This window comes from Juglans microcarpa x Juglans regia, chromosome 3S (genome assembly GCF_004785595.1).
Source record: "Juglans microcarpa x Juglans regia isolate MS1-56 chromosome 3S, Jm3101_v1.0, whole genome shotgun sequence".
Classification (NCBI taxonomy): domain Eukaryota; kingdom Viridiplantae; phylum Streptophyta; class Magnoliopsida; order Fagales; family Juglandaceae; genus Juglans; species Juglans microcarpa x Juglans regia.
The window spans coordinates 26692716-26711539 of NC_054599.1; the positions used below are offsets into that span (position 1 = coordinate 26692716).

General features: G+C 37.5%; 2 protein-coding genes across 3 annotated transcripts; both read left to right on the forward strand.

Moving 5' to 3' along the window:
* The first annotated feature begins 602 nt into the window (after positions 1–602).
* LOC121256976 (CLP protease regulatory subunit CLPX1, mitochondrial-like) lies at positions 603–12638 on the forward strand. Of its 2 annotated transcripts, XM_041157797.1 has the most exons (15): positions 603–1295; positions 1818–1879; positions 2070–2170; positions 2289–2368; positions 3079–3129; positions 9088–9162; positions 9248–9325; positions 9818–9874; positions 10228–10298; positions 10383–10482; positions 10645–10749; positions 11003–11065; positions 11213–11335; positions 11881–12036; positions 12493–12638. In XM_041157797.1, exons 1-15 carry the CDS (start codon positions 723–725, stop codon positions 12565–12567), a joined length of 1770 nt encoding a protein of 589 aa, XP_041013731.1. In that variant the 5' UTR covers positions 603–722; the 3' UTR covers positions 12568–12638. The 2 variants fall into 2 exon arrangements, with proteins under 2 accessions (XP_041013731.1, XP_041013732.1); XM_041157798.1 differs by lacking the exon at positions 1818–1879 and having other exon boundaries at positions 1056–1295.
* A 600-nt stretch (positions 12639–13238) lies between these two features.
* On the forward strand, positions 13239–17371 carry LOC121256979 (serine carboxypeptidase-like 18). The gene is made up of 14 exons (XM_041157801.1): positions 13239–13777; positions 13985–14130; positions 14329–14405; positions 14516–14638; positions 14780–14882; positions 15000–15037; positions 15168–15269; positions 15594–15680; positions 15859–16014; positions 16124–16195; positions 16402–16520; positions 16712–16825; positions 16912–16969; positions 17060–17371. The coding sequence occupies exons 1-14, from the start codon at positions 13578–13580 to the stop codon at positions 17141–17143; spliced, it is 1479 nt and encodes a 492-aa protein (XP_041013735.1). The 5' UTR covers positions 13239–13577; the 3' UTR covers positions 17144–17371.
* The last annotated feature ends 1453 nt before the right edge of the window (positions 17372–18824 follow it).

Below are 18824 nucleotides of genomic sequence, written 5' to 3' on the forward strand. Positions count from 1 at the left end.
TAATGATAAACTATTAAACTTAAACCTTCTTTATTATTATTTTACTATTTAACTATATTTTTTTTCTTTTTACTTTTTAAATTTAAATTAAAAATTTCAGAACATATTCCTTTTACATAATATAGAAGAAAATAAATTAAATCAATCAACGTAATTATATAATTTAATTAAAAATAAATTTAATTTTTTAAATATTATTTATTTTCTTCTCGATTATGCAAGAAGATCGTATTCTAAAATTTTTAATCCAGATTTAAATAGCAAAAAGAAAAAGATAATTGATTAGTAAAATAGAAATAAAGAATATCATTATCCTTTCAAGATAACAGAAATGTTTAGAATCTTGAAAATGGATTCTGAACATTTCTTTCGAAACTTTTTTTTTATATATAGTGATTAGGAAAGTATTTTTTAGTAATGTTGTGAATTTTTTATTTTTGTAAAAAATATTTATGATGGTTAAAAAAATACATGAAATAAATAAAAGAAAAATTAAAAAATTAAATATACTGTTCGAGACATGTTTCGAGACAAATTTTCGGCGGCTGTAGCACATCTACATCCAAACCAGCCAGAAAATAAATAAATAAATAAAATAAAGGTTTGGCCACGACGAGAAATAATGGAACATCGGCTTCTTCACTTCCATGTTTCCTCTGCCCCGAAACCCAAACCAACCAACGGCACGTCGGCAACGGCCAACCAAATAATCAGAGCAAAAAATGTCTACAATCCTACGAAGCTACAGAAGCAAAATCAGGAACATGTTTTGGATTCTCAGAGGCAACACAAACAGAACCGAAACCATGTTGCCAGTTCTGAATGAAATCACGACCACTCCCTGGAAGTCTCTTGGTCTCAGAACAACACTAGGGTCTCATTTTGCCCAACAAACGCGCCTCTGGTCTACCTACGACCACATTCGTGCCGACGTCAACTGCCCCCGTTGCTCCCGCCAAATGCCCGTCCTCTTCTCCAATCGCCCCTTATCCATTACGGGCCGTGAGCCGGGGCTTTACCAGGCTCTCAATCTCTGCCCCAATTGCAAAACAGCCTTCTATTTCAAGCCCTTCAAGTTGGAACCCTTGCAAGGTAGTTTCATCGAGGTTGGAAGGGTCAAGGACACGGAGGGGGTTAGTGAGAAAGATCCCGGTCAGTTTGGGAAAGCGCAAGCTTGTGGAAACCCGGAGGAGAAAGATGCGGCGTCATCGTCTTTGGGGAGGGAGTTGCCGACGCCCAAGGAAATTGTCAAGGTGCTCGACGAGTTCGTTGTCGGCCAAGAACGGGCGAAAAAGGTTTAATTTTGTTGATCTTTTTTACCTGCTTGCAAGTATTCTAGATTACCGACTGTGAATTATTTCATTTCGCGCGATCGATATGGAGAATTATTGAAATTTAACTGTAATTCGTTTGGAATTCTTTAATTAATGTGTGATTGTAAATATGGAGCAAAAACTTTTGTAGGATTCAGTTTGGTTGTAGTTTGGGAGACAGAGATTGGATTTTGTGTGGTCAATTGTGAATTGTGGGATTCTTGTACTTGTAGCTGCTAAGTTAAGTTTGCAGTTACCATGTACTTGTTAGCGTTCCTTGTAGACTTTTTAAATGCTGACACACATGGATGGGTGTGATTTTATGAGAGGAATAGAATTACCGTGTGATTGTAATGAAGTTCTACAGAGTTTATGAATACTGATAATTGTTTGTTGAATAATGCAGTTCTATGATTTTTATGAATGTTGAAGCATTATTGACTTCATTGTATATATAAATGCATAATTGCTGGTGTTTTTCTTGAAATTTATGCTCACTGACAGGTACTTTCCGTAGCTGTTTACAACCACTACAAAAGGATATATGATGCCTCATTCAATCAAAAGTTAGTTCATTGTTGTCTTTCAGCTTGTGTCAGCTCATGTTCGTTACAGTCTATGACTAAAGTTTCATACAGTTTGTTTTGGGTATTCCAGGGTTGAAGGTGTTCATGTGTTTTGATGATGGGTAGTATTAGTTGCTTATTTATTCAATGATGCGACTTTATTTACTGAATTTTTGCATTTCAATACCAGGTCAGGTGTAGAATTTGGAAATAATGGAGATGAAAATGAGGGCAGTGATTCTGTTGAGCTGGAAAAGAGCAATGTACTATTGATGGGTCCCACTGGCTCAGGTATGAAATAAGAAGTTGATGTGGAACTTTTTGTTCCTAGGGGTATTAGTGTTGGAACCAGCTGATTTCGAGGGCTGAGATTTTTATTTATGTATCCTTACCTTTGCTGTAAGGATAGGAAAGACATTACTTGCAAAAACACTTGCTCGTGTCGTGAATGTGCCATTTGCTGTTGCTGATGCAACAACATTAACACAGGTAAGTTCATTGCTTTATAATAGTTCTCTGCTTGTCCAGCTTGATACTAACATTAGTAACTATTTGTTCGTATCTCAACGTATGGGAAGCTGCCATGTTATGACATGGCAGAAGCATAGACAATTATCAAAGACGAGTTAGCACATATGTTTTTTATAAGTACAAGTTATCACATTGTTATTTATTAAAACTTATAGGAAATTTCATTCTATCCTTATACATAATATATTATACATCTGGGAAGTTTTTCATGCTATGAAGTTGCTTGCTGAAAACAAGGTGAAGTTATATCCCATTATAAGATAAATTTCGACTTCTTGAAGATTAAACCGAGGGTCATGACCATCAAATTATTTATTTTCAATCTGAATTTTTTCCTCTTATCTTCTTAATTTGTAGAATGTAAAAACATGACGGTTATAAGTAGGGGCTTTTAGGACTTTGTTATGAGTACTGATTTTGATGCATACAAAGTGCAATACTGCATTTGCTGCTCATATTGTTCTTGAATGAATTGATCTTTTTGAATTTGCTAGATTGTTGCATGTTGGTGGAAAATAATTGATTTTAATGCTCATTGTTGTAATCAATAAATTTTTGTTTTACTGCTTTGCTAAATGTATCTGAGATAATCTACTAACGCTCTGTCCCCCCCCCCCCCCCCCCCCCCCCCCCCCCCCCCCCCCCCCCCCCCCCCCCCCCCTCTCTAGGCAGGCTATGTTGGAGAAGATGTGGAGTCAATATTGTATAAGCTGCTTATGGTATGATCACATGTTACTTAATGTGCTTGTTATATATGGATGTTATGACTCAATCAATATTGCTGAAAAAAAGTATCCTTTGTTTTAGAAATGGTTATATATGAATAATAATTTCTCAAAATTTCAAATACTAAGCATGTTTGTTATTCTTATATACCCTTAACTCATAAACCACAACCATCTCCGTCTTGGCAATATTAGTCTTCAACCCGGATACCACTTTAAAACAAAGTAAAATGGCCTTCAAAGATTGGATATGCCCTGCATTTGCCTCACAAAATAGGAAAGTTTCATATGCAAACAAGAGGTGAGAAATAATGGTGGAGCGGTGGATATCTCCCACCAAGAAACCTGAAAAAAAATCCTCCTTCTACTGCCGCCGACACCATTTGACTTAGAGCCTCCATTACTAGGACAAATAAAACGAGTGATAGTGGGTCACCTTGTCGTAGACCCTACGAGCTATTAAAGAAGCCCATGGGATCACCATTTACCAGAATCGAGAAGCGAGCCGTTGACACGCAATGCCTCATCCACTTCCTCCATTTTTTCCCAAACCCACATCTACTCAACATATATATCAGAAAATCCCAGTTAACATGATCATATACCTTCTCCATATCGAGTTTGCATAAAATACCTGGAGCTTCCGACTTGATCTTGCTATCCAAGCATTCATTAGCTATAAGAACAGAGTCCAAAATTTGCCTCCCTCTCACAAAGGCATTTTGGGATTTAAGAGATAATCTTCTCCACGGCCGTGCCCATCCAATTAGCAAGAATTTTGGCAAGTATCTTATACACGCTGCCCACGAGACTAATCGGCCTGAAATCTTGTACCTCTCTTGCACCGGCCTTTTTAGAGACTAATGCAATAAAAGTAGCATTTAAGCTTTTCTCAAATCTGCCATAAGTGAAGAATTCCTGAAAAACCAGCAATACTTCCTCTCGCACCACCTCCCAACAAGTCTGAAAAAAAGCCATAGTGAATCCATCCAGGCCTGGAGCTTTATCTTTATTCATTTTCCTGATTACTTGTTGTACCTCTTCCTCTTCAAATGGTCTCTCCACCCAAGCCATACTATTTTGATCAATGACCTCAAAGGCTAGTCCATCTACGGTAGGCCTCCATGCATGATGTTCCAACAACAAATGTTCAAAATGCCCTGCCACATGCTCCTTTATCTCAACCTGATCTGAGGATACATCTCCATCTATGTTCAAGGACTCAATGGAGTTAAACCTCCTATGTGCATTGGCAATACGGTGAAAAAATTTTGTACTTTTATCCCCCTCCCGAAGCCACAAAGCCCTTGACTTTTGTCTCCACGAAATCTCCTCCATTAGAGTCAGTCCTCGTTTGGATTCGAAGATGAGTTGAGATGAGTTATGAATAGTAGTGAGATGAGTTGTGAATAGTAGTGAGATTGGTGAGTCAAAGTTGATGAATCGTAGTGAATAGTAGTGAGATGAGTTGAGATGAGTTGTGAATCCAAACCGGGCAATCTTTCTAATTTAGAAACTACTTGATTTTTTCTGTTGTTTTCATCCCCTACACCCTCCAAGGTTTGTAACTCTTGAAACAAACTCTTCTTCTATGAGGTTACATCGCCAACTACCTGTTCATTCCAAGTCTTCAAGTCCTTCTTCAAAGCTTTCAACTTTCCAGCCAATACATAACTCAGATTGCCCTCAAGTAGTTATGAATTCCACCATTGTCTGACCAAGTCCACAAAGCCATCCATATTTAACCACATATTCTCAAACTTGAATGGCCTTCTACTCCCTTGAATACCACTACAATCTAACATTATAGGAAATTGATCAGAGCATATCCTTGGGAGCCTTGTCTGACTTACATCTGGGTATTGCAACTCCCACGAGGGAGAAATGAGAAATGTATCCAGTCTTGACCAGGTTTGATTATTAGAGCAAGTGTAATCACCTCCCATTAAAGGTAAGTCCATAAGACCTACCTCGAAAATAAAATCCGAAAAATCCACCATAGCTTGATTTTGTTGTCCCTCCCCTGATTTTTCGTTGGAAAATCTTGTCACGCTAAAATCTCCACCAATACACTATGGGACCTCCCTCCAAGAACATAGGCCAACAAGCTCATCCCAAAGCAACCTCCTCTCACTGTCCAAATTAGGACCATATACCCCAGCAAACGCCCATAAAAAATCATCTTCAGAATTTTTAAAAGAACACCGAGTATTCTTCCACAAACTCATCAATATTCTCTACCACCCTCTTATCCTCATAACCAAAATTCCACCCAAGGCCCCTTTCGAGGGTAAATATGTCCAGCCTACATATTGACAACTCCATGTGCTCCGAATAATTCTTCTAGTGATAAGCTTTAACTTTGTTTCCTGTAGGCAAATGATGTCCATTTTTTATGGCCTTAATAAAGCTCTTATTTGAAGGCATTTATTAATCTCGTTCAGCCCCCTCACATTCCAACACAAAATTACTTTGAAGTTCCTCTACCTTTTTCAATACCCAATCATCTGAAACAGTAGGAAGAATCATACTTATTGGGGTAGGATCCACTCCTGCAGACTCCTCCCCTTCTGTTGAACATTTACATGAATCAAACAACATCAACGAACCTTCCCCTTCTATCACTCCACAGCAGCAATAGCATCAGATCGAGCTCCCTCAGAAAGCTTACTGTGGGCCAAATCCAGAGGCATATCCAGATGGACATGTCCCGAGAGTGGCGACAAAATCCAGAGGCATCCCATGGCTCACCGTGAAGTTCTGTGGCAGCCCAGATGAGGTCAAACAACCATCATCGTAAATACTCAGTTCCAGGCCTTCACCTTCAGCTATTTCCCTCACCTCCACCACCGACGATGGTAAAGCCATTGCCGAACCACCATCTGAGTCACCGTATACCTTCGCCCTTTTTTTGTGCCAGACATAGCCCAAGACTCGGTCTCGGTATAGAGGATTCGGGCCCCTCCAGAGAACCTGAAACAACGGGAACTGAGGGAATGGCAGAATTGCTCAGAAGCAGCTGCGGCATCACTGTCGGCGGCGATGCTTCCGTCGAAGCCACTACGTCCTTCGGCGACGTCATCTGAGGTTTCGTCGGCGTCAGTGTTGCTGACCCACCCCCTGATGGCCTGCTGCATGCTGTGGTTTCTTCCTCCAAAAGGAACACGACTGTAAAGTGGGCTCGGGCCTCAGAATTGGCCCAACTCCTGCACTAACAACCTGGGCCTTCCCTTTGGGCCCACCATCCTGACCCACTCCCTTCGGCTTCTTATTCCCTGTCTCCAGCCCACTCCCCAAGCCCAGCCCCAATTCTTCATTTCCCAAAACGCAATGTATAAGCCCCTTTACTTTAAAATTCATCTCCTCCAATGAAGCCTGCATATCCCATAATTCCTTCAAAAGATTTACCTCTACTTGCCCAGACTACCTGCCACCTCCCTCTTGTCTCTGATCTTCTCCCAAAACAGGAAGATCACCTGCCCGTAGTAGGCCTGCCATGTCTGACTTTCGCACGTCTTGAGATGACTGCAAAGCCTCCTTATACCACTAAGACGACATGAAAGCTACTGCCAACAACAGCGGAAGGACTCTCCCCTTCCCACCTTCGCTGCCAACCTCCCTCAACGCTGCCGCAAGTTTTCTCCACCCCATCCCGTCTCCGTCCTCAGGTATGATGATGAAGCTCCAACTTCCACCTCCGCTACATACCACCAGAGACAAATAACTGCCGTGGGAGTTTGAACCTTGTTGCGCAACAAACGCTCTGTTTCCTTCTCTATGAGCAGAGTAATATCCCTTACTACTATGCTTTTGACAATCCTCCAACGTTCTTGAAGCCCCATGCACAGTGTCCAAACCCAGCCTCAAGTTTTGCACTCCTTTCCAGCCCCTCTCAGTGATAAGCACTCCACTTCCATCTACCCGAACCTCAAACACCTTTGACTCAATTGCTAAACTTCTCACAGAAGGCATTTTCCTTCCAAGAGCACTCCAGAAAACCACTGTCAATCACCCACAACCGACATCCTCAACAAAAGTTTGTAGAAAAAGATATTGTGTGCAGGGAAAAAAAAAAGAGGAGGAGAGAGAAAATTTGTCTCGTAACTGGAGAAAAATAATAGTCATTTTTTGTGGAAGCTCCAACGTGATTTTTTGTGGAGTGGGCTAGGAGATGAGTTATTTCACTTGGTAGGGTGGGAAAAGGTATTTTCTTCTTTGAGAGACAGTGGATTGGGGGTCCGGAATGTGAGGGCGTTCAATAAGGCATTATTAGGAAAATGGTTGTGACGTTATAACCATGAGAGGGGATCTTTATGGAAAGGGGTGGTTGACATGAAGTATAGAAGTGAAAGGGGGGGTTGGTGTTCTAAAGAGGGTAGGGGGACATATGGAGTGGGGCTATGGAAGTATATACGAAAAGGTTGGTGCTCTTTGCTAGTAATATTCGGTTGCGTTTAGGGGATGGTAGTAGGATCAGCTTTTGGCAAGACGTGTGGTTGGGAGACACGGCCTTGAAGTATGCTTATCCCATGATTTTCAGAATTGCACGGGAAAAAGAAGCTATGGTGGCTGACTTGCGGGTAATTAATCAAGGTTCACAGGAGTGGAACATCAGCCTTACTCGGGATGCACATGATTGGGAAGTGATTGTGCTGGTGGAATTTCTGAACATGTTGTACAACACTTCTACTGCTGCCACAATGGAAGATATGATGGAATGGCAACCCTCTAGGAAAGGAAAATTTTCGGTATGCTCTTTTTATGACTTTATTACCATGCATCAAAGGCACAATTTCCCTTGGAAGAACATATGGAGGACTAAAGCACCTACAAAGGCTACATTTTTTGTCTGGACGGCAACTTTAGGGAAGATTATGACCATTGATAATCTTAGAAGACGTGACCTTATTATTATGGACTGGTGTTGTTTGTGCAAAAATAGTGGTGAAACGGTGGACCATCTACTTTTACATTGTGAGTTTGCTTGAGATATCTGGACTTATTTTCTTAGTAGAATGGGTATAGTGTGGGTGATGCCGGGGAGGGTGGTTGAATTTTTAGCAAGCTAGAGAGGGATCAGGGACACCACAGATTGCAGCAGTGTGGAAGATGGTCCCTATATGTATTCTCTGGTGTATTTGGAACAAAAGAAACGAGAGACTTTTTGATGATCATGAACGCTCCTTGGAAGAGTTTAGGAGTTTTTTCTGGAAGACTTTGTTTTTGTGGGTCATTGCTCTTGATTTGAATGGTCTCAGCTTCCATGAGTTCCTTGTAACTGTTTCTAGTTCTTAAATAGGTGTATTCACATGTATACTTCTAGTATACTTGGGCCATGCGTACCTTTATATCAATAAAATAACTTATTACTTATCAAAAAAAAGAAAACAACATATGCTTTTGGGTAGCCTGATAGTTTTTAATTCCCATAGCCCCCAGCCTTTTATCTAATTCTTTTTATGTCATTTCTTATTACATATGGTTTTGGTTTTCTTACATCTATCACCAATCCTTGATAAGTTGGGCTACAAAGCCCCTTATTCCAAATTGTCATTAGATATATAGTATGGTCATAGAGTTGGACACTGTTGTATTTCTTTTGTTGCACTACTAACATGATGGTTTTAGAATGTGAGCTTCTTGGGAGTTAGTTACTGATGTGGGTTTATTATCATTTTGTTGTAAATCTAAATAATTGTCATTTAATTGTAGACTTCATCTTTGCAACATACATGACCTTATGGGCATTCTTGGTTGTTGATTTTGGAGCTTAGAGCCTGTTGGTCATGTATGTCATGCACCAACATAAGCTTATTGTAATTGTATGCATACACTAATTAGTGCACAAGATGAATATAGAGTGATTGTTTGGTCATAACTTAATTTGTATTTTTGTGTCGTTTTCTCCTATATCCCTAGCTCACATAATTGGTTTATCTGATTGGTGTTTAGGAAGCTGAGTTCAATGTTGAAGCAGCTCAGCAAGGCATTGTCTACATTGATGAAGTTGATAAGATCACTAAGAAGGTCTACTGAAATTTCAATTTATGGAATGTGCACGCTATTCTTTCTATGCCTTATTTTTGGATAATCCTGTTGAATCTCTGTGCAGGCTGAAAGCTTAAACATTGGCAGGGATGTGTCTGGAGAGGGTGTCCAGCAGGCATTGCTAAAAATGCTGGAAGGAATGGTGTGTAGATCAGGCTTAAATAAGCTTTGGAGTTAGTTTCTGCTTAAGGTTCATAATTTCTGATATATGCTGTGTGCAGTACTCCAAATGTATGGTTTCCACTTCAACTTGCCCAACTGTAGCTTAATAGACCCATAGCCAGACGTATCACTAATCTTAGATGTCTATAAAACTATAACGCAAGTAATGGAACTGTATGTGCTATGTATATGTTGCAACTGAATCTGCTCTGTTCATTTAGCATTTTTCACTTTCTTATTCTTTTTATTTATAACTATAAATACACGAAGAGCACCCTACTTGACTTCATTAAAAAATATGCAAGGGTTGTACACTTGACTTGAATCAACAAATAATTTAAAGGGTCAAATCCACAAAAGGCTTAAGGATTTTAGTTGTTGAGACATACGCAAACTTTAAGTAGAGTTGTCTTACCATGCCAGGTATAATAATATATTAGGTTATACATTGACTACGTTTTTCCTTTGTCAGATAGTGAGTGTTCCTGATAAAGGAGCTCGGAAGAATCCTCGTGGTGATCACATTCAGGTATGCTGGATAAAAGTCTCTGCTTTTCTTGCATTACAAGTGTTTCTAGTTAATTTAATTATATCTGTGATTCATAAATAAAAGGAGCTGTCAATTCACGTTGGAACCTATCATGCCTTAGGAACACATGCCAGGAATTTGCGAAATGAATTGCTGGAAATGGTTTATAGATATTTTCACATAAATGAGATTTTTGTGAAAACAGTGGAATATGAATATCCACCAAATACCCTGTAGGGTGATTGCTATTGTAGAAAACACTGATAATATCTACTTTTTACAGTCTCTTAGTTTCAGAATTATTTGTCTCGTAGTTGTTACCTGGGAATCTTTTAACTCATGTTTATTTGCAGATAGATACGAAAAATATCCTTTTCATTTGTGGTGGAGCATTTGTTGATTTGGAGAAGACCATTTCAGAAAGGTAATAATACATTTCCTAGGGCTGTATGTTGACAGAAATATTTTACTTTTGTTGGATCTCCTATGACTAAATTATTTTTTCTAGACGTCAAGATTCTTCCATTGGATTTGGAGCACCAGTTCGGGCAAACATGAGAAGTGGTGGATTGACTAATGCCGTAGTGACATCCTCATTGCTGGAATCTGTGAGAATTCCCGAATAGGGTTACATTAATTTATTGACATTTTCGTTGTTTTTATTCTGCTATTGTATTTTGTGCTTAATTTTTTTTATAGGTTTTTTGTGCTTAATTTACGTGCCAATTCCTTTTATTAGCTAGCCTTATGGGTTTCAAATGAACTTGCAGGTAGAAAGTGGTGATCTTACTGCATATGGCCTGATACCTGAATTTATTGGACGATTTCCAATCTTAGTGAGTCTGTCAGCTTTAAATGAAGACCAACTTGTTCAAGTATGTTTTCACATTTCATTGTTTAATTTATTCAATTATTATGTGTCAATTACTTGCTAGGGACTTATCTATTGAGAGGAATGGATGGGGTTTTTTGTTTGCAGTTTTGCAGTTTTATCTTTTGCCTAATTGGCTCAAGCTCCAGAGTGCTTTAAATCTTTTGCTTAGAATTTTTAAAACTTGTTGGTTTTCTTCTTTTTTCATGGATAAGGAAGTATTTAACCTTTTCATGATATATATTTATGCATTGCAGGTCCTCACTGAACCAAAAAATGCTCTTGTTAAACAGTACAAAAAGATGTTCAACATGAACAATGTAAGATCTTGAACAATTGCATATGCAGTCCAAAAGTTTTTCTTTCTTCTCTCTGGTTTGTGGTCTCAAGCATTTGATATTCTATGAAATTTATGGAACTCTATATGCAGTACTTATGGAACTGCTTATCTGTCTATCTCATTTCAGGTCAAGTTACATTTTACTGAGAATGCTTTGACATTAATTGCAAAGAAAGCGATGGCAAAGAACACTGGTGCCCGGGGTCTAAGAGCCCTATTGGAAAATATTCTAGCAGATGCAATGTATGAGGTAGATATGAGTCCTAGTTTCTATCATGGTCATTATATGTCATGCAACTATATACACATACATTTTTTTTTTTATTGGCACCGGGTGTCCAGGAACAGCGTCCTGACTACATATATACGTACCTATATACATATGCATCCATATCCTCACATATACATACATTCATACATATATATACTTGGCTTAAGCAGACGGGCGAATTTACTAGGCTTGGCTTCCTGTATATAGTTATTATAATGGCCTTTATTCCTTGCTTACATGATATCAAAAAGTGTTGCTAGTGTGGCTTGCTATTATAGTCGGTAGAAAGCAGGTAATTGCAATAAGTTGAGGAACCAATGATGACTAATTCAATGAAATCAGTCAGGCCTATCGGGGAAAATGCATATGTATTCTGATATTGTTATTTCCCTGTTGCTCCATATGACCATTATGGCATATGGAGATTGCAGTGAATGTTAGATTTCAGCGTCAGGGTCCATTATGGTTTTTAGCTGTTCATAATGGAAGCATTCTTTTTAGTCATTTTATATTTTTATGCGCAGGTTCCAGACATGAAGGCAGAAATTGATACTATGAGCATGGTTTTGGTTGACGAAGAGGCCGTTGGGCCAGTGGATGCTCCTGGATGTGGAGCAAAAATACTTCATGCTAATGAACATGAGCAATTGTTTCATGACACGAAGTGCATGGATCCGGTGGTATGTTTTTCCGAATGCATTCTTTGAATAACCCTTCTTAAATCCTTTTTCTTTTTCTCTCTTCTTCTCAAGTTTTTCTTTCCTTTTGTTTTGTTTTGTTCTGTTATTAATTAAATGATGAAGATAATGATAATTAAATGCACTCAATGAGTTCCAACTCAAAACGCATTTCCTCTCCATTTAAGAAACAAAGAATAGGGTGGGTTGGAGGTTAGTTACCAAAAAAGGAGTAGGTTGGATTTTCCATTTTTTAATCTGTTTTTAAGAACATACATCCTTCATGGGTTTTATGGTTACTACCTAACTTGGGAATCTAATGGGTCAAAATGTATGTTCAGAAAGCGCATGGTTTTCATGTAGCTAGGGGTCTTTTAAATGATTGAAGACAATGTATGTAACAACCCTTCAAAAGGTTCTTGACTGATTAAATAACGCAATTAATTTGGGATTTTACAGGGAGCAGGAGGGGTCACTGACGCTGAGTTTTTTGAGGACAAATTGCAGGTTCAGTCCAGAGCCATTCGATTGTAGATTTTATGTAATTTTGCTCGTGGACGGACTGCACAGTAATAGAATAAAATTGGATTTTTTTTTTTTTTTTTTTAAATATTTCAATGTTGTTCGTCCTTTCGTCTGCTTTCTAACAGCCCAACGTTATTCAAAAAAAAAAAAAAAAAAAACAGCCCAACGAAGCGCTAATCTTTGGAAACATTATATTCTCGTAGAGTACATTTAATAAATTGCTACCATTTAAATCCTGACTTTATAATAAAATAATTTTAATTTTTGAGGAGCTAATGTGGGGCATTAACATTAATCACTAAACGGTCCAGCCCCAGCCCATTAACATTGATTTTGTTATTAAAAATAATATTGGTAAATTAGGAAAATCAATATAACTTTTTATTATTAACTCTAAAATAAATTTAAAAATATATATTCAAACAAATTTTCAGCCCTACTTATTCATTTCCACAAACTCCATTACAAAAGTTATATTCAAAAACATTTTATTCAATAAACAATACATCTAACCAAAAAAAAATCTCAAATTTTTCATAAGCAACGCGAGATACACACGCTAAAATCAATCTTGAAAGTTGGTTTTACTTGCAAGCTCTTTCCTTTCCTCATCCATCTAAATTTCAAAAGTACCAAGGCTATAAATATTAAAGTGAGTGAGTTTTGCATGAATCTAGCACTACCAAATTGAAAGTTAGCTGCAATTTTACAGGTAAGGATCTATTTCTAATTGTCCTTTGATTGGCTCCCAACTTGAAAGGCACTTTTATATTACAGAATGCATGCAGACCGAATTTTCAGAACTTGGACCTGCGGTTTGGGGGTCAAAAGTAATCAACATTTCTTCCAACAATCATGAAATAACAACAAATCAAAGCACTTATAAGTTTCAGAAAATCGTTCTGGTGAGCTGAGCACCTGGATTATGCTAGTAGCTTATGTTATGAACGATCTTCAGAATATCCATTCATAGCACGTTCATATTTGCTTTCCTCTCTGTCTCCGAGAACTCGGTGTACATGGCACCGGTAAAATCGCAAGGAGTAGCAGCCGAGCCAAGATGGCTACGAAGCTCATCAATCAGTGGGAGTTATGTTGGGTGGATATGGATGCATTTGCTTCTTATATCTCTTCTCATCTCCAGCCTCGCAATGTCGCAGACAATCTTGGACACCCTGCCCGGCTATCCTGGCAAACTTCCATTCAAACTGGAAACTGGGTGAGTTTGTACTCTTTCTCTTTGTGATTTGTAATTTTCGTGCTAGAGAATCTCGTTTACGGCGACTGGTGCCAGAAACTCCTAAACCCCGACTCACCGACCCAAAATACAGCAAAGAGACTGTAAAGAGTAAACTAGCTCTAAGTTTTCAGCTTTCAAGTTTCAAAAATGACATGGTAACAATGTTGAAAATGGATTCATATATAGATATGTGGCAGTGGGTGAGACGGACGAGTTACAGCTATTCTATTATTTTATTGAGTCACAAAGAAACCCGGTGAAGGACCCTCTACTGCTTTGGCTCACCGGAGGTCCTGGTTGTTCTGGTCTCTCCGGCCTCATCTATGAAATCGGTAATGTCCCTCAACCTAAAATATAGAAAATTTGCAATTATCTGCTCCTCAAAATTTTCAAAACATGTCAGTTAGTCTCGTATTTTGCAAAATTAAGGGATATTAACGATAATATGCAAAGAAAATTTAGAAACTAATTCATCCAAATCGTGCACTGGGGTTTTTACTTTTTACTTATTGAGTTTCACAATTTTTTAGGACCACTCACTTTCGACTACGCCACTTTCAATGGTAGCTTGCCAACATTGGTGACGAACCCATATGCATGGACCGAGGTGCAAAATTTCTCTCCAGCATCTTCATCGTTATGTGAACGTTGAAAGTGTAAAGATTTTTTCAGCCTTTTTCGTTTTATTGACACAATATTATGGCTACAATTTTTCAGGTTGCAAACGTAATATTTTTAGATGCACCTGTTGGCACTGGATTCTCGTACTCTGAAAGCCTTGAAGGTTACTATAGCTCGGACACTAAATCACCTTATGACATATATCTTTTTCTTAGGAAGGTGAGCAAAAACTGTAAGAACATGTCAAATGCTTCAATTTATTATTTTTTCTTTTCTGCAGATTTGAAGAATCTCAATAGACAAATATAGAAAATCATTTTTGAGAGTGTACTGATCGCTTTGCATAATCATGTGATGCAGTGGGTGTTAAATCATCCCAAATTCCTAAAAAATCCACTATACATTGCTGGTGATTCCTATTCAGGCGTGATCGTTCCCCAGGTCACTCTTCTTATATCAAACGGTAAACATTTATTTACTTATGTAAAACTAATATTCGTACATTTAATCTAAACATTTTCCTCGTTACCAAGTCCTAGCTCGATCGTTTTTTAAAATTCAAACATGCTCGATTTTGCAGGTAATATGGCTGGATTGGAACCAACCATGAATCTTCTAGTACGTGCCTAATTTTATCCTACTTCAATTACCTTTCCTTGTCATTGGTTATTCTGGTTCACTCATCTGTGCCGCCATTAATGAACTTTACAGATCTGGTTTAATGTTATTTTCTTCAAACTTGAATCAGGGTTACATGCTTGGCAACCCAGTAACAGATCAACACGCTGATGAGAATTCAAGAATCAAATATTTCCACCGTTTGACACTCATATCGGATGAACTTTACCAAGTAATTATTAATCCCAATCCTCCAGTTCATCGTATCAAAATAAGCTACATTGAGCTCATTTTCCAAACATTCTGCGCCAGCTTTATTTATGCTTTCATGTAGTTGGCTGTAAGATCATGCTCCTAGTCCCTAGAAAACGTTCAGGTGTTTTCTTTTTAGAAAATGATTGTACTTCAATTTTATTAATATGCCCTCACTTATAATGGATGAATACTTTTTACAAGAAAGAGCTTAGGGCATACAATAAATGTACAACGTATGATTTCTCGTCACTATTTATTTCATACCATCCAATTTGAAAATGTTGGATATATGCTTTTCCAGTCAGCTAAAATAAATTGCAATGAGGAATATGTTGATCCAGATCCAACCAATTCGACATGCATTGATGATATTGGACTTATGGCACAGGTTAGATTGAGGACTTACCCATCTGCTGGTTTTTGCAACACCAATTTCTAGCATTCAACAATATTTTTTTTGTTAATAATGAGAATTCTTGACCGAATTTCATTTTTCCTTTATTTTTCATGTATTCTCTATTTATTTCTATTTCTATCATTAAATGCACGTGTGATTGAACTCGTAGTGTACAGTAACTGTAAACGATGCACATATTTTGGAACCCAAGTGTAGCTTTGCATCCCCAAGACCAAACAGCATGAAATGGGGAAGAAAGTTCTTTGAAGACATTCCCGAAGAGATCATTCAATCACCAACCAAACGACAAGAGAATTGGTGTAGGGTAAGCTAGCTCCATCCCCATATATTTGCATCTGGGCTTGTTTGAGCAAATCTAGAGTCTCTTAAAATCTACAAAAGCTTAACAATTCGACCATTACACTTTGCTGCAGAATAGCAACTATGTGCTCTCCTACATCTGGGCCAATGATCAAACTGTCCAGAAAGCTCTTGGCATTCGAAATGTAAGTGAGATTTCGTAGAATATCCCATAGAGCTTGAGAGTGATAGACATGGTGTGTGATCCTGACATTTAGTCTTCTGCACGACAAATATTGTAGGATCTACACACTGTATATATCTCTATCAACTCTAGACCCAGAGTTCTATATGAATGGTACCCAAGTGAACTTTAATTTCAATTTTAAGAGGTTTTTGGTATGAAAATTAGGGGACAATAACAGATTGGAAGAGATGCAATAAAAGCTTGGCTTATGATAGTAACCTTGTCACTGTGGTCCATTATCATGAAGAACTTCTTAAGAGAGGTTATCGAGTTCTGGTTTACAGGTGATTAATTTGTCATTATTATTATGCTCGAGCTGTATTTTTTAATTACAAGCAAATGAACAACTCAAAATTGATCAGCTAAAGCAGAAAAGCTTGCAACAACAACAACAACAACAAACTTAAAATGCTTTGAAATTAGTCATTATCCACAAATTCAATAATTAATGATCCTATAATTGTTGGTGTTTCAGCGGTGATCATGATATGATGATTCCATATGTGGGTACACGTGCATGGATAGAGGTTTTAAATGTGACTATGGTTGATGGTTGGAGGCCATGGTTCGTGGATGGACAAATTGCAGGGTTGGTTCTTTATTTATTCATTTGCATTACAAAACATTTATATACCAACAAAAGAAAAACACTCATTTGCTAACTTTTCTCGACAGATTCACTGAGAAGTACAAAAAATATACTGGAGATGGCTTGACCTTTGCAACAGTGAAGGTGAGATTCATTTTGCAAAAAATGCTTGCACAAAGCAGAGTGTATAAGAAGAAGTAAGAAGAAAATAACCCATTTTTATACTTTGTGCAGGGAGGGGGTCACACAGCTCCAGAATACAAACCTGAACAATGTCTTGAAATGGCTGATAGGTGGCTGTCTTACTACATTCTCTAATCCAATTGAATTATTCGAGTCTATCTATTTGTTGGAGGTTGGAGGTTTGTCATCTGCTCTGCAAGGAAGGAAGCTCGTCAAAGATCATAAGCCCCCATTATTTCTGCTCATGTATTCAAAAATAAAATTTCCAGTAGCTTTTCTTTTTTTAAGAAATCAGAACAATACCACAAAGTTTTGAGCAATTTTAGTTCCCTCCCGATCTGAATGGCGAGATTAGCTCTCACACAAATAGCACTTTTTTGTGGGCCTTCAATCTCTGATCTGTGGCAACTCTATTTGCCTATCGGCCCGATGGGCTTCCAAATCTCTTTGAACAACGATAAGATGCCAAATTATAAGAAGAGTTTTGCTATTCATAAATTTTATAAACTGCACATCACAATTTGTTTTATTTTTTTAATTTTTAATTTTTGGTTTTATTCTTCTTAAAATAATTGAATTCTTCTACTCATCATCTATATATCATGCATTTGGTAAGAGAAAATAATTAAAAAATAACAAAAAGTATGGTGTGTGGTGTGTAAGGCTTATGAATAGAATTTTTTTTATAAGAAATACGTTTTTTTATTTTTGTGAGGCTGCATACGCTAAATTACAAGGTTTGATGATTTCCTGGTAATTATATTTCTTCTGTTCTTGATAGTCGACTCTGTTTGATTTTTAAAAAATAAAAAAAATATCCGTACTAGTATTGAAAATATTACATTATCATTCTTTTATGTAATATGAATGACTCCTATCGATTTGAAATGGAGACTTGTATTTAATTTTCATCCTTGGATCTTTAAATCTTTCATTAGACCATCTAAAAAAGAATAATATAACCTTTCTGTCCGTAAAAAAATATACTCCTCAAACTAAAGTTAAGAGGCAAAGCTACATCTTCAAACTATCAAGAATTGCAATATACTCCTCTATAAAATAATTCACATATACACCTTGATAAAAATTCCAAAAAATTAGAATAAATCAATAGAACAAATCTAAAAGTTAAAACAAAGCTTAAAAGTTCAATAACGAGGAGGAAATTTTTTGTTGCTCGTTGACAAATATAGTTGTCATGTGGTCGAAGGAGGACTCTCCTTCTCCCTCTTCTTTCCCTCCTTTCTCCATCCATCTATATTGTCTATTAAAGTAGTTCTTTTTACTTAATTTTATTTTGCTTCCTTCAAAACTCAAAAAGATAGATCTATAACTTTCTGACAACTCTCGAGAGACAAGCGTGGCACAAGCAGACTTCTAGACCACAAATCATTCGATGGAAAGTTGCGGTTTTGCAAAAATCATCGCATGTGGTCCTCACGTGCCACCCTTGTCGCAACTCTTCTTGCCACACACGACAGATCACCAAACTTGCCACTACTAGATCTTTTTTATCCGACTTTTGTGGTTGGAAAGAGACAAGTGTGTTACCTTCACGCGCCGTCACAAATTTTGAAGTCTACAGAGTTGGTCTAAATTGTAATTCGTCATTTTTCGCATTTATCTTATTGTTTTCATTTTTTATTTTCCTTATTGTTAATTAAAATAAAAATAAAAAAAAGTTTGTCTCTCAGACTTTTGTCTGTAGAGGTTGAGTAATCTCCTTCTATGAAGAGTGAAATTGAATCTTTGTTTAGGTAAAGAGTGTTATATTTTGGACGTTTGTTTATAGAGAGTATCAACAGTAGTGAAAATT